This window comes from Mobula hypostoma, chromosome 5 (genome assembly GCF_963921235.1).
Source record: "Mobula hypostoma chromosome 5, sMobHyp1.1, whole genome shotgun sequence".
Taxonomy (NCBI): domain Eukaryota; kingdom Metazoa; phylum Chordata; class Chondrichthyes; order Myliobatiformes; family Myliobatidae; genus Mobula; species Mobula hypostoma.
The window spans coordinates 114,413,418-114,439,255 of record NC_086101.1 but is presented as its reverse complement, the minus strand read 5'-3'; the positions used below and the strand labels follow the sequence as shown (position 1 = coordinate 114,439,255).

General features: G+C 43.4%; 1 protein-coding gene across 1 annotated transcript in view; it reads right to left on the bottom strand.

The window, feature by feature from the left end:
- Positions 1 to 12,154: 12,154 nt before the first annotated feature.
- Positions 12,155 to 25,838, bottom strand: part of ppp1r35 (protein phosphatase 1, regulatory subunit 35) — a 32,637-nt gene continuing 18,953 nt past the window's right edge. The window contains exons 6-7 of the mRNA XM_063048817.1: positions 15,856 to 15,948; positions 12,155 to 13,804 (exon numbers count right to left, since the gene is read on the bottom strand). Coding sequence (XP_062904887.1) covers positions 13,739 to 13,804; positions 15,856 to 15,948 — 159 coding nt within the window. The 3' untranslated portion in view covers positions 12,155 to 13,738. The remainder of the gene's footprint in view (positions 13,805 to 15,855; positions 15,949 to 25,838) is intronic.

Sequence of the window (25,838 nt, the reverse complement as noted above, 5' to 3'; positions counted from 1 at the left end):
CCCATGGAGCAGAAGAGTAGCAGTTTGTGTATGGGCTGTTATGATAGGTAAAGAAAAGCACCTGGTTTTGAAGGATTTGGGGAAATGGTTTTGGGTAAAATGGAGAGGGGGAAAAGCTTGCCCAGTGGCTGGTGGAACTTGCTGATTGCTAGCATGGTGGAAGCAGAGATCCAAGACTTCTAGAGTATTGTACAGAGATTACATCTGTGTACAGTTCAAAGGTGTTAATGCATTGGAAATGGTTCAGATTTACTAGACTGGGTTGGCTAGGCTTGCATTTCTAATTTGATAGATGAGAAATGTAAGATCCTGAGAGGTTAACATAATGAGGATATTTGTATTACACTGAAGGAACGTGGGGGCAGAGGAGATGGCTGCCCAGCCCATAAGCAACATTTTAAACAATAGCAGAGGCCCTGCAGTAGAGCTGAAGTGCTCTAAGCTATATTTGTGACTCCTGTCATGGGAGGACCAATTGAGATGACTGGTCCTGGAGGTGGGCACTTTGAATTGAGTGATTAATTTGTGTATGTAGGTTTTGGTTGTAGGATAATTTGTTATCACATTGGGGTTGAATAGCTCTGCCAGAGGGTTAAAGGCAGTGGCATAAAGTTGTAGGAAACATGTAGAACTTAATTTGAGAAATGAAAATAGGATGTGATGGGCTGGAGAACAAATGATGGGGAGATTGTAAAACTCTTGCTGAATGTGAAAATGCAAATTGATAAAGGAGGATAGATCTACTTGTCTAATCTGATCGGGTTAGGAGACCACTCATAATAGAAACATAGAAACATAGAAAATAGGTGCAGGAGTAGGCCATTCGGCCCTTCGAGCCTGCACCGCCATTTATTATGATCATGGCTGATCATCCAACTCAGAACCCAGCCTTCCCTCCATACCCCCTGACCCCTGTAGCCACAAGGGCCATATCTAACTTCCTTTTAAACATAGCTAATGAACTGGCCTCAACAGTTTGCTGTGGCAGAGAATTCCACAGATTCACCACTCTCTGTGTGAAGAAGTTTTTCCTAACCTCGGTCCTAAAAGGCTTCCCCTCTATCCTCAAACTGTGACCCCTCGTTCTAGACCTCCCCAACATCGGGAACAATCTTCCTGCATCTAGCCTGTCCAATCCCTTTAGGATCTTATACGTTTCAATCAGATCCCCCCTCAATCTTCTAAATTCCAACGAGTACAAGCCCAGTTCATCCAGTCTTTCTTCATATGAAAGACCTGCCATCCCAGGAATCAATCTGGTGAACCTTCTTTGTACTCCCTCTATGGCAAAGATGTCTTTCCTCAGATTAGGGGACCAAAACTGCACACAATACTCCAGGTGTGGTCTCACCAAGGCCTTGTACAACTGCAGTAGTACCTCCCTGCTCCTGTACTCGAATCCTCTCGCTATAAATGCCAGCATACCGTTCGCCTTTTTCACCGCCTGCTGTACCTGCATGCCCACTTTCAATGACTGGTGTATAATGACACCCAGGTCTCGTTGCACCTCCCCTTTTCCTAATCGGCCACCATTCAGATAATAATCTGTTTTCCTATTTTTGCCACCAAAGTGGATAACTTCACATTTATCCACATTAAATTGCATCTGCCATGAGTTTGCCCACTCACCCAACCTATCCAAGTCACCCTGCATCCTCTTAGCATCCTCCTCACTGCTAACACTGCCACCCAGCTTCGTGTCATCCGCAAACTTGGAGATGCTGCATTTAATTCCCTCATCCAAGTCATTAATATATATTGTAAACAACTGGGGTCCCAGCACTGAGCCTTGCGGTACCCCACTAGTCACCGCCTGCCATTCTGAAAAGGTCCCGTTTATTCCCACTCTTTGCTTCCTGTCTGCTAACCAATTCTCCACCCACACCAATACCTTACCCCCAATACCGTGTGCTTTAAGTTTGCACACTAATCTCCTATGTGGGACCTTGTCAAAAGCCTTTTGAAAATCCAAATATACCACATCCACTGGTTCTCCCCTATCCACTCTACTAGTTACATCCTCAAAAAATTCTATGAGATTCGTCAGACATGATTTTCCTTTCACAAATCCATGCTGACTTTGTCCGATCATTTCACCGCTTTCCAAATGTGCTGTTATCACATCCTTGATAACTGACTCCAGCAGTTTCCCCACCACCGACGTTAGGCTAACCGGCCTATAATTCCCCGGTTTCTCTCTCCCTCCTTTTTTAAAAAGTGGGGTTACATTAGCCACCCTCCAATCCTCAGGAACTAGTCCAGAATCTAACGAGTTTTGAAAAATTATCACTAATGCATCCACTATTTCTTGGGCCACTTCCTTAAGCACTCTGGGATGCAGACCATCTGGCCCTGGGGATTTATCTGCCTTCAATCCCTTCAATTTACCTAACACCACTTCCCTACTAACATGTATTTCGCTCAGTTCCTCCATCTCACTGGACCCTCTGTCCCTTACTATTTCTGGAAGATTATTTATGTCCTCCTTAGTGAAGACAGAACCAAAGTAATTATTCAATTGGTCTGCCATGTCCTTGCTCCCCATAATCAATTCACCTGTTTCTGTTTGCAGGGGACCTACATTTGTCTTTATCAGTCTTTTCCTTTTTACATATCTATAAAAGCTTTTACAGTCCGTTTTTATGTTCTCTGCCAGTTTTCTCTCATAATCTTTTTTCCCCTTCCTAATTAAGCCCTTTGTCCTCCTCTGCTGAACTCTGAATTTCTCCCAGTCCTCAGGTGAGCCACTTTCTCTGGCTAATTTGTATGCTACTTCTTTGGAATTGATACTATCCCTAATTTCTCTTGTCAGCCACGGGTGCACTACCTTCCTTGATTTATTCTTTTGCCAAACTGGGATGAACAATTGTTGTAGTTCATCCATGCAACCTTTAAATGCCTGCCATTGCATATCCACCGTCAATCCTTGAAGTGTCATTTGCCAGTCTATCTTAGCTAATTCATGTCTCATACCTTCAAAGTTACCCCTCTTTAAGTTCAGAACCTTTGTTTCTGAATTAACTACGTCACTCTCCATGTTAATGAAGAATTCCACCATATTATGGTCACTCTTACCCAAGGGGCCTCTCACGACAAGATCGCTAATTAACCCTTCCTCATTGCTCAAAACCCAGTCCAGAATAGCCTGCTCTCTAGTCGGTTCCTCGACATGTTGGTTCAAAAAACCATCCCGCATACATTCCAAGAAATCCTCTTCCTCAGCACCTTTACCAATTTGGTTCACCCAGTCTACATGTAGATTGAAGTCACCCATTATAACTGCTGTTCCTTTATTGCACACATTTCTAATTTCCTGTTTAATACCATCTCCGACCTCACTACTACTGTTAGGTGGCCTGTACACAACTCCCACCAGCGTCTTCTGCCCCTTAGTGTTACGCAGCTCTACCCATATCGATTCCACATCTTCCCGGCTTATGTCCTTCCTTTCTATTGCGTTAATCTCTTTTTTAACCAGCAACGCCACCCCACCTCCCCTTCCTTCGTGTCTATCCCTCCTGAATATTGAATATCCCTGAACGTTGAGCTCCCATCCCTGGTCACCCTGGAGCCATGTCTCTGTGATCCCAACTATATCATAATCATTAATAACAATCTGCACTTTCAATTCATCCACCTTATTACGAATGCTCCTTGCATTGACACATAAAGCCTTCAGGCACTCTTTTACAACTCTCTTAGCCCTTTTTAATGCTTGCCCTGGATTTGTCGGCCTGCCACTTTTACTTTTCCCCTTTGTACTTTTTGCTTCTACGCTCACTTTACACCCCTCTGTCTCTCTGCACTGGTTCCCATCCCTCTGTTGTGAACTAACCTCCTCACACCTAGCCGCTTTAATTTGATTCCCACCCCCCAACCATTCTAGTTTAAAGTCACCTCAGTAGCCCCCGCTAATCTCCCTGCCAGGATATTGGTCCCCCGAGGATTTAAGTGTAACCCGTCCTTTTTGTACAGGTCACACCTGCGCCAAAAGAGGTCCCAATGATCCAAAAACTTGAATCCCTGCCCCCTGCTCCAATCCCTCAGCCACGCATTTATCCTCCACCTCATCGCATTCCTACTCTCACTGTCGCGTGGCACAGGCAGTAATCCCGAGATTACTACCTTTGCGGTCCTTTTTCTCAACTCCCTTCCTAGCTCCCTATATTCTTCTTTCAGGACCTCATCCCTTTTCCTACCTATGTCATTGGTACCTATATGTACCAGGACCTCTGGCTCTTCACCCTCCCACTTCAGGATATCTTGGATGTGAGTCTTAAGTCTGTGGAAGAGCTAAACAATGTTTGAGTGTTAAGTGGAAATGCAGATAAAGAGCACTTAGATTTACTGAGACAAATGGAGCTCCTGGTTGGCATTGGTAATGTTTGAGTCCTTGAAGCCTCTGCCCTGCTCTTGGCTTCCAACAAGACCATTGTACCCAAGGCATTACAACTTCTGTTTGCAATCCCAAACATGTTGGCATTTACCAATGAGGTCCTGAACAGTAATCTTCAAGATGGTGAGTGAGCAGCAAACTGATTCATTTCAATACACTGGTACAGCTTGTACAGCTATTTGGAATGCAGTAAGGTGTGTCTTTAATTGTAGTTTTTAGCTCACTTCTGCTTCAGTTGCAGTGAAGGGAGTTAGTTTGCTACATTGCAGATTCTGTGACCGATGGGTTGGATTCCTGTGTTTTGGAGCAGCAAACTGCCTCTATTCAGGGCAACATGGTAGGGTATTGCTGTGTTTTACAATGCCAGTGATTGGGGTTCAGTTCCTGCTGCTGTCGTTTAAGGTGTTCTGCCTGGGACCAGATGGGTTTCTTCTCCCATCCCGAAGATAGATTACTAAATTGTGGGCATGCTTTGTTGGTGCCAGATCTCCAGTGACGCTTACAGACTGGCCCAGCGCATCATCCAATTCCATTGGTCATTGTTGCAAATATTGCATGTCACTGTTTTGGTGTACATGTGACAAAGCTAATCTTTACTGGACAAACATTCTGAAATGTAGAGGGTCCAAGAACTGGAAGCTAAATGCACAAAAATTAACACTGATTGTATAGTTGTGAACCAACACCTACTACCTTATCCAGTGGAGAAAGGTCTCTCCAGCACTGACCTTTAAGAAAGGTACAAACAGTTATATGGAATGTTGGTAATACTCAGGTCAGTCAGTACTATGGAGGCATAGGCAAAATTTTAACTTTTCAGGTGCAAGTATTCTAACAAATCAGAGCACAGCCACAATCAAATTCATGTCACAATAGATGGTTCACATACTAATAATTTACTTTGTATATTACTATAATCCTACCTTGAGTATTGCAGGAGTTTACAGAAAAATACAATGGCATTTATGGAAAAGCTATACATAAAGACAAATAACCAATTTGCAAAGAAAATACTAATTTGAGTTGTAAAGAGCCCTTGAAAGTATGGAGCTAGTGGTGATTGAAGTTTTTGTGTTCTGAGAGCCTAGTTATTTTTAAGGTGGCAGATCCAATAACAAATGTGACTCTAGAATGGTACAGTGACTAGATAATACCTGGTTGAAGCCACTCTGCAATCTGTGCACTTTAACGGTGTGTGTGTGTGTGTGGGCGGGGGTGTAAGGCAGAGTGTTATGGCCACAGATCACAATAGCACCAGTGTCACTGGTAAGGATGTGGTTCTGAGGCACAGTCTTGCAGAGGGCATTGGAGGAGTTCCTGGATAATTGTGGGGGGGGGGGGAAGAGGACAAATGTAGCTTTTGGGGTTTCATGGGATGAGGAATGTCTGAAATGTTTACCAATCTCCTTTCTCTATATACCCACACTTGTGTGGGAAGAAAAAGTTGCCCTCATAACATCTCATAAAACTACCCTCTTGTTTTACTGCCGGGGGGGGGGGGGGTGCTATGATCAGCCACCTTATCTATGTTGATCATGATTTCATGTACCTCTATACAAGGTCACCTCTCAGCCTCTTAGAAATGTCCCCACAAATCTCAGCACCCTTTTAGCAGGTGACAAGATCTGTACATAATTGAAGAATGGTCTCTGCAGCTTGTGTACTCAGTCCTGACTTCTAAAGGTAAGCTGTGTTCACCACCCTGTCTCCTCATATTGCCACCTTGGGGAACTATATACCTATACCACAAGGTCTCCATTCTGCAATACTCTCCAGGGCTCTGCCATTTACTGTGCAAGTCCTGCTCTGGTTTAACTTTGCAAAGTGCTGCATTTCTGAGTTAAGTATCATCTGCCACTCCCTTGCCCACTTTCCTAGGTGATCCAGATGCTGCTGTATCTTAGACATTTTTTCCCCCACTGTCCATTATCCCACCAATTTGGTGTCAGTTGCAAACTTCCTAACCATGCCAACTATCTAATTGAAATCATTAATATAGATGGCAAACAGAGGACTGAGCAATAATTCCTGTGGCATACCACTGGTCACAGGCCTCCAATCTGCAAAACAACCCTCTGACTCCTAGCACTAAGCCAATTGACTACTTCACATAAATCCCATGTGATCTGACCTTCCAGATCAGCCTACCATGTGAAGCTTTATCAAAAACCTTGTTTAAGCTATCATTAATCTTTTTGGTCAGTTTTTTTAAAATAAAAAAATTATACACGTGAAAGCATAGTGACTATCCCTAATCAGTCCTTGCCTTTCCCAGTGCAGTTAGATTTTTGTCTTTCAGAATCTTTTGTAACTTTCCCTCAACTGATGTCAGGCTTGTCAGTCTGTCATTCCCAGGTTTATCCTTGTAGACCACCTTAAGGGCACATTAAGCACCCTGTAGTCTTCCAGTACATTACCCATGGCTGATGAAGATACAAATATCTCTACTAGGACCCCAGCAACTGAGACCTGGGTGATTTGTCCACTTTTATAAAGCTCTGGTTAGGCTATATCTGGAGTAAGGCAGAGTTTTGGTTGCCTTGGAAGGATGTTGAGGCTTTGGAGAGGGTGCAGAAGTAGTTTACCAGGATGCTGCCTGGATTAATGATTAGATGGCCTGAGATATCACGAGAGGCTGGATAAACTTGGGTTGTTTTCTCTGGAGCACCAGAGGCTGAGGGGAGATCTGAGAGGTTTATAAAATTATGAGAGCAGAGTATCTGTTTCTGGGGCTGAAATATCTAATACCAGAGGGCATGTATTGAAGGTGAGAGGGGTAGGTTTTTTTTTTACTCAGTTGTGGTTGCCTGGTATGGTGATTACATTAGTTTTAAGAGATGTTGGTACAAGAATGTAAGAAAGATGGAAGGATATGAACAGGGTGTAGGGAAGGTGGGATTAGTGTTTGGGTGTTCTTGATTTGTCTTTTAGCTGGTTTGGCACAACACCATGAGCTGAATGTTCCTGTGCTTTACTGTTCTGCATTTTATGCACTTCAGAGTTCTAGTACCTCATAATGGGGATGTTGAAGACATCACTTCCGTGAATTCACTTAAGATCTCATCTCATGTTACTCCACATGTAGATGACCACATTAATCCTTAAAGGAACCTATACTCTGTCTAGTTTGCTCTTAATAACTATTAGCATTCTAAGAACTTGAGCCATCTCATCCTCATTTCACCTTCCCCTTTTTGATTTCTGCCTTAAGCATCCTTGATCCCAGCTGTTATACCTGATGTATCCCTCCTCTTCCTCTGATCAAAGTCCCTGACTTTCATCTATCCCTGCCAGCACACTCCTAACATCCAACATTATGCAAAAAAAATGCTGCACAAACCTTCTCCCCAAACCCACCTCTTCTCATCCTAAATGCTCTGATGTTAGACATTTCTACCCTGGGAAAAAGAAATTGGCTGTCTTTGGGATTCAGACCAAAACATCAACTGTTCATTCCTCTACCCCAATGATTAGGTCTGACCTGCTGAGTCCCTCTGGGGGCTGGGGGGAGGTGTTCGTTCATGATAAGGCCATTGATAAACTGCAGAACAAGGTAAGAGAGGAGCCTTGTAAGATTAAAATAATGAGTATTCCATGTATTTGACTAAAGAGAGGCTTTGACCTACAGTATTGTGCAAAAGTCTTAAGCACATGTATAGCTAGGGTGCTGCAGACTTTTGCACATACTGTATTTGTCAGTGTAGAGCAGAGTGAGTTTGTAAATCTGGCAGGAACAAAGGATGTTGGAAAGGGTGAGGGTGGAGCATGTGAGACAGGTGGCTGAGAAGGAGTGCTGGGGACAGGGAGTGACATTGGTGCAGACATACCCAACCCTGAGGTGCATTTGATCCAAACAATTGGTTTATTGATAGTTACAGAATGTGTCTCTGGTGCTTCCCACTCCCTCTCCCTTCCCACTCTCAGTCCACAATAGTGCCCCACATCTATATCAGGTTTATGATTACTCACATGTCATGATCTTTTTGTAACAGCAGTACAACACAATACATAAAACTACAGTACTGTGCAAAAGTCTTGGGTACCCTAACTATATGCACCTAATACCTTTGTACAGTATTGTACATGGTTTGCAACTGATATGCTTGCTAATTAAATAGGTAAGTAATTGGCCTTCACCCTGACTTGTGTAGGTGGATCCTGGACTTCCTGTCAGATTGCTGGCAGGTGGTAAGAGTGGGATCCCTCACCTCTGCCCTGTGACCCTTAACACAGGTGCCCCTCAGGGCTGTGTACTAAGCCCCCCTCCTTTACTCTCTGTACACCTGTGACTGTGTTGCCACCAACAGCTCCAATCTGCCAGTTAAATTTGCTGATGTCACTACAATGATTGGCCTAATCTCAATTAATAATAAAGCTGCCTTCAGAGAAGTCATCACCTTGACATAATGGTGTCAAGAAAACCTCTCCCTCAATGTCATAAAAACAAAGGAGCTGCTTGTGGACTACAGGAGGAATGGAAACAACAGGAATTCTGCAGATGCTGGAAATTCAAGCAACACACATCAAAGTTGCTGGTGAACGCAGCAGGCCAGGCAGCATCTGTAGGAAGAGGTGCAGTTGACGTTTCAGGCTGAGACCCTTCGTCAGGACTAACTTCGTCAGGAGGAATGGAGACAGGCTAACCCCTACTGACAGTTAGATCTGAGGTTGAGAGAGTGAACAGCTTTAAGTTCCTCAGTGTAAACATCACCCAGGATCACACATTGTCTGTACATACTGGCTGTGTGGTGAAAAAGGCACAACAGCTCCTCTTTCACCTCAGACCGAATCCTAAAAACTTTCTATAGAGGCACAATTGAGAGCAACCTGACTGGCTGCATCACTGCCTGGTATGGGATCTGTACTTCCCTCATTATAGGACTCTGCAGTGAGTGGTGTGGACAGCACGGCTGCAGAAGTGAACTTCCCACTATTTAGGAAATTTACAAAGATGTGTAAAAAGAGCCTGAAGGATCACTGGACACCTGAGTCACCCCAGCCACAAACTGTTCCAGCTGCTACCATCCAGGGAACTGTACTGAGGCATAAAAGCCAGGACCAACAGACTCCAGGACAGCTTCTTCCATCTGACTACTTAATTTATGCTGACACAACTGTATTTCTGTTATATTGATGGTCCTGTTGTAATTTATAATAAATTGTACTATACATTGCACATTTCACATTTAGACAGATGTAACAAAGATTTTTTTTACTTGGGTAAGTGAAGGATGTAAGAAATAGTCAATTGAGCTCAATTCCAGTGAGCTTATTATCACATGTACCAAGGTGCAGTGAAAACTTTTACTTGTCATCCATACAGCTAACTTCAGATCTTAAAGTGAATGGAGTCAAAGGAGAAGATGTTCAGTATCAGAGCCAGATGTAGGAGAATGAGGTTAAGGTCTCTGTTTAAGGAGATGAAGGGTCATTGTAACGTGAAAGAGAGGTGCAGAGGAATTGGGCATTTACAGTGAAAGATGCATTTACTGGGGCAACAAGTGCCTGATGCCTTCTAGTGTAACATTAGTCCAGAGGGTAGTAGAGGAGGTTCACTCTGCAAGATCCATCAATGTTGATTTAGGTAGTAGGTACAACTGAGAAGATAGATGATCTACTAGGAAGCTCAAATTAGACTATGGGTTGAAATGAGAAATAAAGGGAAAGTCATAACTGGGAGTGTACCATCTCCTCCCCACTTCATCTAGCAAGAGGGAGACAAACTAAAAAGGCCATATGAATAATCAAATTAATGGAGGCAGCAGCAAAGAGGATTGAAGGTATTCTCAATGTATTCAACAGTGAAATGCTGAAAAAGAGTGAATTGTTTGAGTCTCTGCTTGTGATAGGTTGGGGATAGCCTGCAAGTGTTGCTAGGTGTCTGGTGCTAATGTAGCATGCACACAACTAACTAACCTATACATCATTGGAGTATGGGAGGAAATCAGAGCACCTGCACAAAACATGGAGGAGGAAAGGTCAGGGCTTCAGAAAGAGTCATGCCGACTGAAGAGTTGGCACAGATGTTGCAAATTGAATGCAAACCAGAGAATTTAGGTAAAACCAAGATGAAGGAACACTTGGTTGAGGAACCAAGATATTACCTTGATCCATGAGGTAGGACAAGCGACAGGGCAGATTGTAACATTGAAACAGTGAGCTGTTGGTTTCTCCTCACGCTGTGGCAGGGGCAATAGATCTCTGAGTGCCTGTAGTTTTTGATGGACTCTTGTAGATCATGATCTCTGGGGACTTTGCTATTGCGTGTTGCGGGTGGTGGTGGTTAATGCTTTTGCTGGAGCAAATGGGGGAGGGTTTATGCTTTTGTTGCTGCGTGTGTGTGTGTGGGGGGGCTTTGGCATTCTACTATAATTCTATCCTTTATTCTTTGTGTGTGAGGGGGGCTTTGGGGTTTCACTGTAATTCTATCCTTTATTCTTTGTGTGTGAGGGGGACTTTGGGGTTTCACTGTAATTCTATCCTTTATTCTTTGTATGGGGGGGGCTTTGGGGTTCGACTAATTCTATCCTTTATTCTTTGTGTTTTTCGCTCATGGATGTCTGCAAAGAGTAAGGATTTCAGATATGTACTGTATACATTCTCTGATATTAAATTGAATTTGAAGTTATGACAGTGATTAAGGTAGCATACAAAATACTTGTGTTTACCTATTCAATCATAGGGAAGTCATGCCCAAACTGTTTAAAACAGTTAATCCACAGCTATTTGTACAGTTCTGGATGTCATACTACAGAAGGATGCAGTAACTCGAGGGATTTCAGAGGATGTAATGAGGAGAGACTAGTTAATTTATTCTGTGGAAAACAGGAGGCTATGAGGAAATTTAATTGAGATGTACAAAATGATGAAAGGCTGAAGTGAATAAGCAGAAACTAGTTGTCTCTACAGGAAGTTCTTTAATTAGGGATATAAATTTAAAAGAGGAGTTGAAATCATCTTTTCATCCCTGGTGTAGTGGGGATTTGAAGAGAAGAAGGAGGACAAAAATCCTCTGTTACATTTAAAAGGCACCTGGATGAGCCCTTGAGCAACAATGTGTAAGACCAAAAGCTGAAAGTGGGGTGATCTGAGTATCTGCCTTTGGTTGCCAGAGACAAATAGCTCTGTGGTACACGGTAATGGCATGATTTTACAGGACTCCCAAGGTTTTTGGATAATAAAAATGAGACTGCAAGATCTTAGAACTTTAGAAGGTGGTCCTAGGAAGGAGAAATACCAAAGGCCCTGGACTTTGGATGTACTGGGGGTTCATACATTAAGGATGGAAATATGATGGTGTCAAAGGATTGTGCCTTCTGTTTGGAGCTAATGGGTATTGCACTTTCTTAATATTCCCCAACCCCCACTAAGGCAGCATTGCCCATCCTAAGTTGGGTGGTTGCTTGGTAATAAAATCTAGGAAGATTATGATTTAAGAGGCCAAGATCAATGAGAGTAAGGTGTTTGGGGGGGGGGGAGGGGGGAGAGAAGAAAAAAGAAAATAAATGGAGGTTTAAATACCAGCAAGAGTAGAGAAGGCAACAGCTAGCTCCTGGGAGTGAGAAAAGAGATTCCAGATCATTTTTATTATCATTGACTTACCTGATATGAAATGTTTTGTGACAACAGTAGAGTGAGTCTATACGTAGTGTGTGTATATGTATGTATGTATGTGTGTGTGTATGTATATATATGTATAAGCCTCCAAACCCCACTATATATATATATAGTGGGGTTTGGAGGCTTATACACACACACACACACACACACACACACACAACGTAGTGGGGTTTGGAGGCTTGCAGGCCTCAATGACCCAGAGAGCTGTGTTGGCTGGAGTCAGTGCTCTGGCTCTTGGTAGGGTCACCCATGTCAAACAGATCAAAGGGTAGAGGCCAGACTAAGAGTGGTCCACCGGTCCTCCAGGTTTAGGGAGTCAGCTTAGGGCTAACAACTCTGACTGGTAAAACAATATTGTTACAGAAACAGGAATGAAGAATCTTAAAGTGGCACAGTAGTGTAATGGTTAGCAGTACTTTACAGCACAGATGACCCAGGTTCAATTCCCACTGCTGCCTGTAAGGAGGTTGTACGCTCTCCCTGTGACTGCATGGGTTTCCTCAGGGTGCTCTGGTTTCTTCCCACAGTCCAAAGATGTACTGGTTGGTATGCTAATTGGTCATTGTAAAATTGTCCTGTGATTGGGCTAGAATTCAATTTGGGAAATTACTCTACAGCCTGTTTCTGAAAGATATGTTTACGTAGCTGGAATTTATCTTGCGACAGAAAAGCAAAATTCCATGTTTTAATTGTGCCAGAAATAGGCAGGTCTTAAAAAAGTGAATTTAAAACAGAGTGAAAAATAAGTTTCTAAATCAGCTAATACTTTAAAAGAGAATGATATGCGAGTTTGCGATGATTAATTTATTTAAGTATCAAGTTACCAACACATTCAGTATTGCCTTTTAAACAGCAAAGGACCAAATAGCCCTTCAATTATTAGTAATAACTGAAACAAACCTACCCCTCCTACCCATACAACAGGATGCAGCTGGTACAGTAAAAGTGTCTTTCATACAGCTGTGGCAGCAGAAGGGAGAAATTAGCTGGATAGTTTCATTAAAACTCAGCTCAAGTTCTATGTGTAGAGATTCTATAGTCCCACTACAAATTGTTTTCAAGAAATAACATTGTCATGCCTCGATTTCCGACATTTCTCCCTGTAAACACACAGCCAAGCAAAGCAGGCGTTTTGCCAACATTAAGTGATGTGTTTCGCAGTGTTTCAGTGCAAATGATCCAGAAATTTCCTGGTAAAAATAAATTGGGCCTGAGAAGACGATTGAGAGTTTATGTACAGTTTATTAGACCCCAGAGTATCAGCATGTATTGGAAGAATGAATGCTTTGAGTTTTGTTAAGAGTGTGTTCAAATCCATCGAGCTTTCACAGCAACTGGGGCAGAAAAACTATCTGCTCCAGAGGCTTTTTATTATTGCAAACACTGATCTGGGCTGATGCTGATAAATAAACTGATACGGCATTCAATGCTTGTGATCCGCATGATCCTGGAATAATGTATTAACATTTTTGTTGTGCTGGATACCATAACAGAGGAAGCTCTTCAGCCCAAAGCACTCCATTCCCCTGCAAATTCATCCATGACTGAAGTAAGCAGAACAAGATGCTGAAGATTTTTAAAAATAGATAAGTGAAAATCTATGGTTGTGTAGACAGGTGAATAAACGTTTCCAAGAGGTTTGCTTTCTCTACCTCAGGTCTTCTCCCCATAGTTGCAATCCTTCGACCACATCACAAACACTCAATTTTGAAGACCATCAGCCTACTTCGTTGCACTTGGCAGTGAGCTCACGATGGTTGCCAGTCTGTTCTGAAACATACTCCACACCTAATAGAAAAGATAAGTAAGAATCCATGAACACTACCTCACTATGTTGTGCTACTACTACACACACACTCACTCTCACTCACTCAGTGGCTACTTTACTATGTGGAGTACGGTGTGGTCTTCTGCTGCTGTAGCCCATCCACTTCAAGGTTTGACCTGTTGTGCATTCAGAGATGCTCTTCTGCACCCCACTGTTGTAACGTGTTTATGTTGCTTTCCTGTCAGCTTGAACCACTCTGGCCATTCTCCTCTGATCTCTCTCAGTAGCAAGGCATTTTCACCCACAGAACTGCCACGACTGGCTGTGTTTGGTTACTGCACCATTCTCTGTAAACTCCAGAGACTGTGAAAATCCCAGGAGATCAGCAGTGTCTGAGATACTCGAATCACTCCATCTGGCACCAACAATCATTCCACAGTCAAAGTCACTTGGGTCACATTTTGTCCCCATTCTGATGTTTGGTCTGAACAACAACTGAACTCTTGACCATACCTGCAAGCTTTAATGCATTGAGTTGCTACCAGATGATTGGCTGATTAGATGTTTGCATTAATGCGCAGATGTACCACTGAGTGAGTATGTAACTATACATACAGTACTGTGCAAAAGTCTCAGGCATATATGTACATATACTTAATGTAATATATAGGAGAACATTATGTATTGTTCTTTAGTGCTGCCACAAAACAACACATTTCATGACACATATCTGTGATACAAAACTGATTCTGATAAGATCATGTTAGATACACCACTTTTGTATTCAATAACAATATTACAAAAGATTGCTTCACTTTCCTGAACTGCTCATCTTTTTGATAAGGCACATCCATAACACTATTGGATTAAACTTTGATAAAAATGCGGAGTATTAACAAAACTCATTTATAGTCTTAGTGTTTTTATCTCTACGTCAGAATGGAGGCCATCTAATACTGGTCAAGATAGGCTAATCCCATGATATAACTCTCAACCTGTAAACACACAGGTTACAGCACTTTAAACCAGTCTCAGTACTTTCTAAATGTTATGTGCTTCTGTCTCAAGTAGCAAGTTCAGATTGTTAGCATATTTGGGATCAAAAACACTTTCCTCAAGTCTACCAATTACCTTAGAACCACTGGTTACCGTTTATTTAAGTGATCTCTGGTCAATAAAGCCACATTCATGGATTGAATGGATCAGATCTGAGTGGCCAGTTTTTTTGCAGAGGAAAAGAAACAACAGAACATTCCTCCCCCCCCCCCCCCAGGATAGTCTTCATCAGAGAAAACGTGTACATATCGTTCAAGGACAGTGGTTTTACACTCCATAAAAACATCTGATAACAGAAATGAGAAGGGCAGCACATTAGCGCAACACTTTACAGCACAAGCTGAAAGATGGTGTTTCACTGTCTGTAAGGAGTTTGTACATTTCTCCCCATGACCGTGTGGATTTCCTCCCACATTCCAGAGACATATGGGTTAGGGTCAGTAAGTTGTGGGGAGGCTATGTTGGTGAACAATTGTGGTGACACTTGCAAGCTGCACAATCCTCGCTGATTTGATTTAAGTGACACATCTCACCATATGCTCCAACGTACGAGTGACAAACAAAGCCAATATTAATTGAGAGTTGCTTACAGCAGTAAATGTGTCATGAAGTGGGTTTCTCTGGAAATTGCCTTGGTTTGGTCATGACCCGCAATCTTTGATAACGATATTGTGAAACGGCTGGTTGAGAATTTTCAGTTAAAGGCAAAGTGCAGAGAATTGATAAAGAAAATGGGGCAGGCGTGGGATAATGGAAATTCCCACAATGTGTTACTACTGACAAAATGAGACCTTAACCCAATTAAGTGGCAGGTTCTCAAAACTTAAATCAGTGCAGTGTTGAGTAGATTCTCACACTAGTCAAGCATCACTGCTCAAGAGTAAAAAGTGGATTACATTAAGGATACACATGTTCGACAATGAAACATTTTCAATCACCAAAACACTATCAGAGTCTATATAGAACTGTTTGGATCATTATTCAAATCAACATAGGATGAATTTCAGCCACAGACCTGGGCCAATTTCTCCACATCCCCTGTTTTCTCAGCCCAGTAGGAAAGGTTCTTGTTCAGTTCACCCATCAGCCGTGCAGCCTCTTGCAGCTCCTGCAGGGAAACAAAGACCAGAGTGCAGTATAAGCCCAACCAAACGGACAAGCTCCTAATTAAACCACTTCCTGTCCCAGTTTAATGTTCTGAGCCACCAGTTGTGCCCCCCCACCCATTTACTTTTCAGGATGTAGGTGAAGGTGGCAAGACAGGAATATATTGTCCACACCTGACTGCCTTCGAGGACAAGTATTGCTCCACTTCCCCAAAAGGCTCAAGTCTCTTAGATAAGGTGCCTGTATAACTCCACTGAGTGGGAAATTACAGAACCTGACAAAGATTGATAGAGTCATGGAGCACCACAGCAAAGGAGCAGGCTCTTCAGGCAGCATGGTAGTGTAGCGGTTAGCGGATGCCATTATAGCACGGGGTGCTGGAGTTTGGAGTTCAATTCCAGCATCCTCTACAAGGAGCTTGTACGTTCTCACCACGGAACGGGTTCTCTGGTTTACTCGCACAGTCCAAAGACGCATGGATTGATATGTTAATTAGGCTAGGGTTAAACTGGAGGCTGCTGGCAGCGTGGCTCAAAGGGCCTATTCCACGCTGCTCTACTAAATAAAATAAATAGTTCATGCCGAATGATTATTCTGCCAAATCCTATCGACCTACACCTGGACCACAGCTCTCCATACCTTCCCCTCAGGTTTCTCTTAATCTTTCACCTTTTACCCTTAACCCATCACCTCTAGTAGTAGTCCCAACCAACCTCAGTGGAAAAGCCTGCTTGCATTGATCCTATCTATACCCCTCATAATTTTGTATACCTCTATCAAATCTTCCCTTTTTCTCCCACACTCACACTCCAAGGAATAAAGTCCTAACCTGTTCAACCTTTTCCTGTAACACAGATCCTTAAAACCTGGCAACATCCTTAAAAACTTTCTCTGCACTCTTTCAATCTGACAAATATCTTTCCTGTAGGTAAGTGACCAGAACTGGACACAATACTCCAAATTTGGCCTCAACGACACCTTACACAACTTTAGCATAACATCCCAACTACTTTGATTTATGAAGGCCAATGTGCCAAAAGCTGTCTTTATGATCCTATCTACCTGTGACGCCACTTTCAATAAATTATGAATTTGTATTCCCTTCTGTTCCACCGCACTCCTCAGTGCCCTACCTTTCACTATGTAACTCTTATCCTCGTTGGTCCTATTGAAGTGCAGCACCTCACACGTTGTCTGCATTGAATTTCAGCTTGCAAACATGAGAAAATCTGCAGATTTCCACTACACCTCCAAATCTGCAGTCCTGACGAAGGGTCTCGGCCCAAAACGTCAACTGTACTTCTTCCTAGAGATGCTGCCTGGCCTGCTGCGTTCACCAGCAACTTTGATGTGTGTTGCTTAAATTTTACCTGCCATTTTTTTAACCCAATTTTTTTTCTGCTGGTCTAGATCCCACTGCAAGCTTTAATACCCTTCCTCAATGTCCACTACACCCCCAGTCTTGGTGTGATCCACCAAGGAGGATGTCATTGCCACAGAGATGGCAATACGTTTCTCAGTCATCATAATATGTGGTTTTGAGGGCAACCTGGTGTTCCCATGCAAATGATGTACTTGTTTTGTTTTGGAAGCTGCAGGTTAGGGAGGTGCTGTCAGTAAAGTTAAGCACATGCAGTGTATCACAGATGGTAGACAGTACAGCAATGACAGAGCAAATTAATGCACAGGAATGGTGGACAATATGTCAATCAAATGGATAGCTTAGTCCTGGATGATCACATCCAGGCAAATGGAGTTTTCCAAAAGACCTGATGATGAACTCTTTTTCTTTATCCACAGACTCTGTGTGATCTGCTGAGTGTTCTTGCTGTTATCTTATCTGGCTCTTGATGTGCTTTGTCAGTGGTGGAAAAGCCTAGGGCATCAGTAACCAACTTCTGACCTGAGGAACGCACACAAACTGCTGGGGGATCTTAACAAGCCAGGCAGCATCAATAGAGGTAAATAAACAGTCAATGTTTCAGGCCAAGACCCTTCATCAGGGCTCACTGACTCGAAATGTCAACTGTTTATTCCACCCCCTCCCCACATATACTTCCTGAGGTACAGTGAAAAACTTGTCTTGTGTACTGTATGTACAAATTGTCTCATTGCAATGGTACATTGATAACAGAATGCACGATAAAGTATTGCAGTACAGATAAAGTATCGTACAAGTAGAAATAAGGAGCAAGGTCATAACAGAGTAGATTGTGAAGTCAAGTGCCCATCTTATTGTCACCTGATAACGGCAGGATAGAAGCTGTCCTAGTGCCTGCTGTACGTGCGTTTAGACTTTTGTATCCTCTGCCCAATGGGAGAGGAGAAAAGAGAGCATGTTCATCCTGCCCTCAAGTTTACCTGGTCCATTTCCAACATCTCCCTCCCCTTTCTTGATCTTTCTGTCTCTGTCTCTGGAGACAGCTTATCGACTGATGTCTACTATAAGCCTATGGACTCTCACAGCTACCTGGACTATTCCTCTTCTTACCCTGTCTCTTGCAAAAATGCCATCCCCTTCTCATAATTCCTCCGTCTCCGCCGCATCTGCTCTCAGGATGAGGCTTTTCATTCCAGGACAAGGGAGATGTCCTCCTTTTTTAAAGAAAGGGGCTTCCCTTCCTCCACCATCAACTCTGCTCTGAAATGCATCTCTCCCATTTCACGCACATCTGCTCTCACCCCATCCTCCCGCCACCCCACTAGGGATAGGGTTCCCCTTGTCCTCACCTACCACCCTCCAGATCCAACATATTATTATCCGTAACTTCCGCCACCTCCAACGGGATCCCATCACCGAGCACACCTCCCTCCCCTCTGCTTTCCACAGGGATCGCCTCCTCCGCGACTTCCTTGTCCATTCATCCCCCCATCCCTTCTCACTGATCTCCCTCTCGGCACTTATCCTTGTAAGCAGAACAAGTGCTACACATGCCCTTACACTTCCTCCTCACCACCATTCAGGGCCCCAGACAGTCCTTCCAGGTGAGGCAACGCTTCACCTGTGAGTCGGCTGGGGTGATATACTGCGTCCGGTGCTCCCTTCTATATATTGGCGAGACTTGACGCAGACTGGGAGACCATTTTGCTGAACACCTACGCTCTGTCTGCCAGAGAAAGCAGGATCTCCCAGTGGCCACACATTTTAATTCCACGTCCCAGTCCCATTCTGATATGTCTATCCACGACCTCCTCTACTGTCAAGATGAAGCCACACTCAGGTTGGAGGAACAACACCTTATATTCCATCTGGGTAGCCTCCAGCCTGATGGCATAAACATTGACTATTCTAACTTCCATTAATGCCCCTCCTCCCCTTCTTAACCCACCCCTTATTTAATTATTATTTTTTCCTTTTGTCTCTCCCTCTGTCCCTCTCACAATCACTCCCTGCCTGCTCTCCATCTTCCTCTGGGCTCCCCTCCCCCGTTCTTTCTCCTTAGGCCTCCTGTCCCATGATGCTCTCCCTTCCCCAGCTTCGTATCCCTTTTGCCAATCAACTTTCCAGCTCTTAGCTCCATCCCTCCTCCTCCTGTCTTCTCCTATCATTTCAGATCTCCCCCTCCCACTTTCAAATCTCTTACTATCTCTTCTTTCAGTTAGTCCTGACGAAGGGTCTCGACCCGAAACGTCGACTGTACTTCTTCCTATAGATGCTGCCTGGCCTGCTGCATTCCACCAGCATTTTGTGTGTGTTGCTTGAATTTCCAGCATCTGCAGATTTCCTCTTGTTGATGTTCACAGTGTGTCTGATCTTTGATTATTTGGCAGCTTTACTGAGGCAGTGGGAAGTGTAGATAGGTTCCATGGAGGGGAAATCTGGTTTCTGTGATGTGCTGAGTCACGTCCATGACTCTGCTGCTTCTTGTGGTCAAGGGCATAGGCATAGCAGTCGCCATCTGTATAGGATGCTTTCTATGGTGCATTGATAAAAATTGGTGGGGGGGGGGTCAAAGGGGACATGTCAAATTTCTGTAGCCTCCTGAGGAAATAGAGGTGCTGGTGAGCTTTCTGGGCTGTGGCATCAATGTGGTTGGATCAGGACAGCCTATTGGTGATGTTCACTACCAGGAACTTGAAACCTCCAACCCTCTCAATCTCCGCACTGTGGATGTAAACAGGAGGATGTACATCGCCTCCCACCTTCCAGAAGTCAATGACCAGTTCTTTAGTTTTGCTGACATCAGAGGAAATGTTGTTGTCATGACACCATGTTACTAAGCTCTCTGTCTCCCTCCTGTACTGAGACTCATCGTTGTTTGAGATACGGCCCACTATTGGCGGTATTATCAGCTAACCTGCAGATCAGGGGTTTTTATACCATGGACCAACACCATTAAGCAAGGGGCCTGTGGACCCCAGGTTGGGAACCCTGTTGGATGGAGTTAGAGATGAATCTGGCCACCCAGTAGTGAATGTTCAGTATGGACAGGTAGACTCGGGGTCTGAGGACACAGTGTTGTCGGGTATCCCCAGTGCTGAGGAGAATCACGGCAGAGCTGCCACTACCTATCCATACTGACCGTGGTCTGTTGGTCAGGAAATCAAGAATCCAGTTGCAAAGGGAAGTGGTGAGTCCCAGGTTTAAATGTTTGGAGACGAGTTTGCTTGGAATTATAGTACTGAAGGTGGAATTGTAGTCAATAAACAGTCTCACATAAAAGAACAAGGGAGGAAACATATCTGTTTGCTAATCTTTGGTTTCAGATGAGGACTGGGAGATATTTAAAAAAGGGGGAATAAATAGATCAAGTATAAAAAAAACTAGACAGCCCAAAATTAGTGATGGACAAGTTATCAGGGAGAAAAAATGACACCCAAAGGAAAGTACTAAATTGCATTAAAAATGGGCCCACTGGGAGAGCACAAAGGGCAAGTTCAGAGAGCTTCATGCAACTTAGTTCCACAGGCTCCCTCTCCTTTTTGTGATATATGTTAATTACTGGGAACTTAATGTAGTCATCATAGATGGTAAGGTTCACCAATGATGTCAAAATTGTCAATGTCATCAACAGTGAGGAAAAAAACTTGAGTTACGGGAAAAAAAGAATGTGGAACAAACTGCCAATGGGAGCGGTGGATGTGGCTCTGGTTGCAACATTTAAGAGAAGTTTGGATAGGTACATGGATGGGAGGGGTATGGGATGCAGGTCGCTGGGATTAGGCAGAGTAAGAGTTTACCATGGACTAGATTGGGCCAGAGGAACTGTTTCTGTGCTGTAATGCTCTATGACTATAATTGGCTGGATTAGAGGGAAGCAGCAGCTAACGGAATTCAATTATGAGAAATGCAAGGAACTGAAACAAAACAAATGCACAATAGATGGCAGAATACCGATAATGTGGAGGAAAATGGATCTTGGAGTGCATGTTCTTAAATCCCTCTTGAATATAATGGTTCGATGGTTAATAAGGCACAGGGGTATACTTGCCCTTCTCCAGCCAAAGCTTGTTTTTCATTTAGGACGCAGCCAGCGAAAGAGCGATAATACACAATAAATAGAGAATACCTAGAAAGGGCAGAGGGTAGACAAGTTTGAATTGATTAGAGAAAGTCAGAATATATTTTTTAATAATAAATTGCATCCAACTAACTTGAGACGTTTTAACGAGAACTAGTGGGCACAATTATCAGTGTGACACCTGTGGGCTTATGTAAATAAATTGTTGAAAATTGTAGGGCAGTTTGAGGAAATAGCTAAAATGACATGCTTATTCCAGGCTTTAATAACAAAGAGATCAAAGTTCAAAGTAAAATTAATTATCAGAGTACATGCATGTCACCACATACAACCCTGAGATTCTTTTTCTGTGGGCATACTTAACAAATCTATAGAACAGTAAATGTAAACAAACTATGCAAATGAAGATATAAATAAATAGCAATAAATAATGAGCATGAAATAATAATACAAAAGAGTCCTTAAATGAGTCTAGTCATCCTCTTTTGTTCAAAAGCCTGATGGTTGATGGGTAGTAATTGTTCTTGAACCTGGTGGTGTGAGTCCTGAGGCTCTTGTATCTTCTACCTGATGGCAGCTACATGAAAAGAGCATGGCCTGGGTGGTGAGGATCTTTGATGATGGATGCTGCTTTTCTATGCAACGTTTCAAGTGGATGTGCTCAATAGTTGGGAGGGTTTACCCATGATGTACTGGGCCGAGTCCACCAGCTAATGTAGGATTTCCTGCTCAAAGGCATTGATGTTCCCATACCAGGCTGTAATGCAGACAGCAGCATACTTTCCACCAGACATCCATAGACGTTTGCCAAGGTCTTCAATGACATCCCGAACTGCCACAGACTCCTGAGGAAGTAAAGGCCCCATTGTGCTTTCTTCACAATAATATTTATATGATGGGTCCGAGACAGGTCCTCTGAAATAATGACACCCGGGAATTTAAAGTTACTGACCCTCCAAAGATTACAGACTCATGGATGTCTGAAATCTACAATCAGGTTCTTGGTCAGTTGTTGGAGCTGTACTTATCCACAATCAGGTGTTGGAGTTGTACTTATCCACACAGTCATTGGTGTAAACGAGTAGAGCGGGGGCTAAGTACACATTTCTGTGGTGCACCTGTACTGATGGAGACTGTGGAGATGTTTTTGCAAATCTGAATTGACTGGGTCTACAAGTTTTGGGCAGAAGAGGGTATTGAGGCTTAGGTCTTGGAGTTGATGAGTTTTGAGTGGATGATGGTGCTAAAGGCTGAGCTGTAATTGATAAAGAGCATCCTGATGGCAAACAAATCATAATGAATGTCTATAAAATACTGGTTTGGCTGCAACAAGAGTAATTTTTGTTTATTGAGGTACAGGGCAGAATCGACTCTTCTGGCTCCTTGAGCCACGCTGCCCAGCAATCGCCCGATTTAATCCTGGCCTAATCACTGGACAATTTACAATGACCAATTAACCCAAATGGAAACCACAGCTGTACAAACTCCTTACGGACAGTGGTGGAAATTGAACCCAGGTCGCCTGTGCTGTAAAGTGTTCTGCTAACTACCACACTACAGTGCCACCTCATAGTAATGTGTGGCGTTCGAAGCAACACATTTTGAATCATGCATATGTGCTTTGCCAAGGAGGTGGTGGAAGAGTTTAACAAAATCACTCCAAGGATGAGGAACCTTAGTTTGGCGCAGGGAGTAAAGAAACTGTGTTGTTTTCCTTTGAACAGAGGAAGTTGCAAACTGACTCAACAAAAATAATTAAAATTATAAAGTAAATAGCAAACAGTAAAACTGTCGGCATTGGCAGGAAGGGGATCATGAATGTGTGATTGGCAAAAGAACCAAGACTAACAGGAATATTGTTTTCTGCCCCCCCCTCCCATAGCACGCACGGTAAAAGTCCAATAACCTAGCACCCTAGGGACTTGGAGGTGCTGGATGAGATTTCCCAGATTACTGTATGTTTCTCCTGTTATTCACCCAAAGCATTCACTTTACTGTTTTGCTCACATGCTATAACTTTCCCAGTGAACTCCACGAGAAGCAGGGAATATACAAGCACTCTGGACCCTCGTCACAAACCTACACATTCCCGATGTCCGGTGTTCTGGAACTTCGATTGCGCACTAGTCAACGGTCCAGTCTGTCAGCTCCCACCATGTACTCTGGACTCCCGATTATTCCAGATTACTGAATGAGACAGGTGCTGGACTCTCAGGATTTGTGAACAACCCCGTGCTGAATTAATGGCGTTTCACTGGTAATTGGATCTGGGATGCAATGCTAGAAGTAGCAGAAAAACCAGATTCAAAGGGGAACTGGTTAGTTATCTGAAAGGGAAAAAGCTGCTAGATCAGGGTGCATGGAGATGATGTGACTCGCGTGGTGAGGATACATGCCACCTTTTTCAGTATGTCACCAAGGACTCTTGCAAATGCCCTTTGACAGAAAATCCTGCTGAAGGTAGTGGATACGGCCCAGTCCATCATGGGTAAAGCCCTACCCACCATAGAACATATCTACACAAAGCATTTTTGCAGGAAAGCAGCATCCATTATCAGGGACCCCCACCACCCAGATCATGCCCTCTTCTTGCTGATGCCATCGGGAAGGTGGTACAGGACTTCAGGACTCACGCCAGCATGTTCAGGATCAGAATCAGAATCAGGTTTATTATCACCGGCATGTATCGTGAAATTTGTTAACTTAGCAGCCGCAGTTCAATGCAATACATAATATAGAAGAGGAAAAAAATAATAAATAAGTAAATCATTTACAGTACATGTTTTTGAATAGATTAAAAATCATGCAAAAAACAGAAATAATATATATTACAAAAGTGAGGTAGTGTTCACAAGTTCAATGTCCATTTAGGAATCGGATGGCAGAGGGGAAGAAGCTGTTCCTGAATCGCTGAGTGTATGCCTTCAGGCTTCTGTACCTCCTACCTGACGGTAACAGTGAGAAAAGGGCATGCCCTGGGTGCTGGAGGTCCTTAATAATGTCGCTGCCTTTCTGAGACATCGCTCCCTGAAGATGTCCGGGTACTTTACAGGCCATTACCCAAGATGGAGCTGACTAGATTTACAACCCTCTGCAGCTTCTTTTGGTCCGGTGCAGTAGCCCCTCCATACCAGACAGTGATGCAGCCTGTCAGAATGCTCTCCACGGTACAATTATAGAAGTTTTTGAGTGTATTTGTTGACATGTTGAATCTCTTCAAACTCCTAAAGTATAGTTGCTGTCTTGCCTTCTTTATAACTGCATCAATATGCTACCCCTCAACCATCAGGCTCTTGAACAAAAGGAGATAATTTCACTCACTACATCACCGAAGTGTTCCAATAACCCACGGACCCACTTTCTAGGACTTCATACTCTGCAGATGCTGTCAGTAGCGGGGAGGTCTGATGACAGAGCCCACTACTCTCTGCAGCCCCTTGTGTTCCTGTGCGTGGAATTGCCAGACCAAGCCACGATTCCCACAATCAGCACTGACGCAGCTCAGGGACATGTGCTTAGCCCACTGCTCTACATCCATGACTGTGTGTCTAGGCACAACTCAAATGCCATCAATAAATTTGCTGATGATACAATTATTGTTGGCAGTATTTCAGATCGTGACAACATGGTGTACAGGAGTAAGATACAAGAGGGGTGATTGATAAGTTCGTGGCCTAAGGTAGGGGTCAATTTTAGAAAACCTAGCACATTTATTTTCAACATAGTCCCCTCCTACATGTACACACTTAGACCAGCGGACGTGCAGCATACAGATCCCTTCTTTGTAGAAGTGGTCCACAGCAGGGTGATTGATAAGTTCGTGGCCCAGGGTAGGAGATGAGTTACATGCACGTGCAGTTCAACTCTGAGTGAAAATGCAGAAAGTTTGAAGTTAATAACTCATCTCCTTCTACTTTGGGCCACAAACATATCAATCACCCCTGCTGTGGACCACTTTCTGGAGGTCCAAGATGCCGACTTCTACAAAGAAGGGATCCATATGCTCCATGATCGCTGGACTAAGTGTGTAAATGTTGGTAAAATAAATGTGCTAGGTTTTCTAAAATTGACTCCTTCTACCTTAGGCCACGAACTTATCAACCACTCATTGTATTAGTTAGTTGAGTGGTGTCGCAACAACAACGTTAGTAAGACCATATAACTGATTGTGGACTTCAGAAAGGGCAAGACAAGGGACAAGTCCTCACTGAGGGATGAGAAGTGGAAAGAGTGAGCAATTTCAGATTCCTGGGTGTCAGCATCTAAAGATCTATCCTAGGCTCAACATATCGATGCAGCTACAAAGGCACAACAGTGACTATATTTTATTAGGAGTTTGAGGAGATTTGGTACGTTTCCAAAAACACTCGCAAATTTCCACAGATGTAGCGTGGACAGCATTCCAACTGGCTGCATTATTGTATTGGTG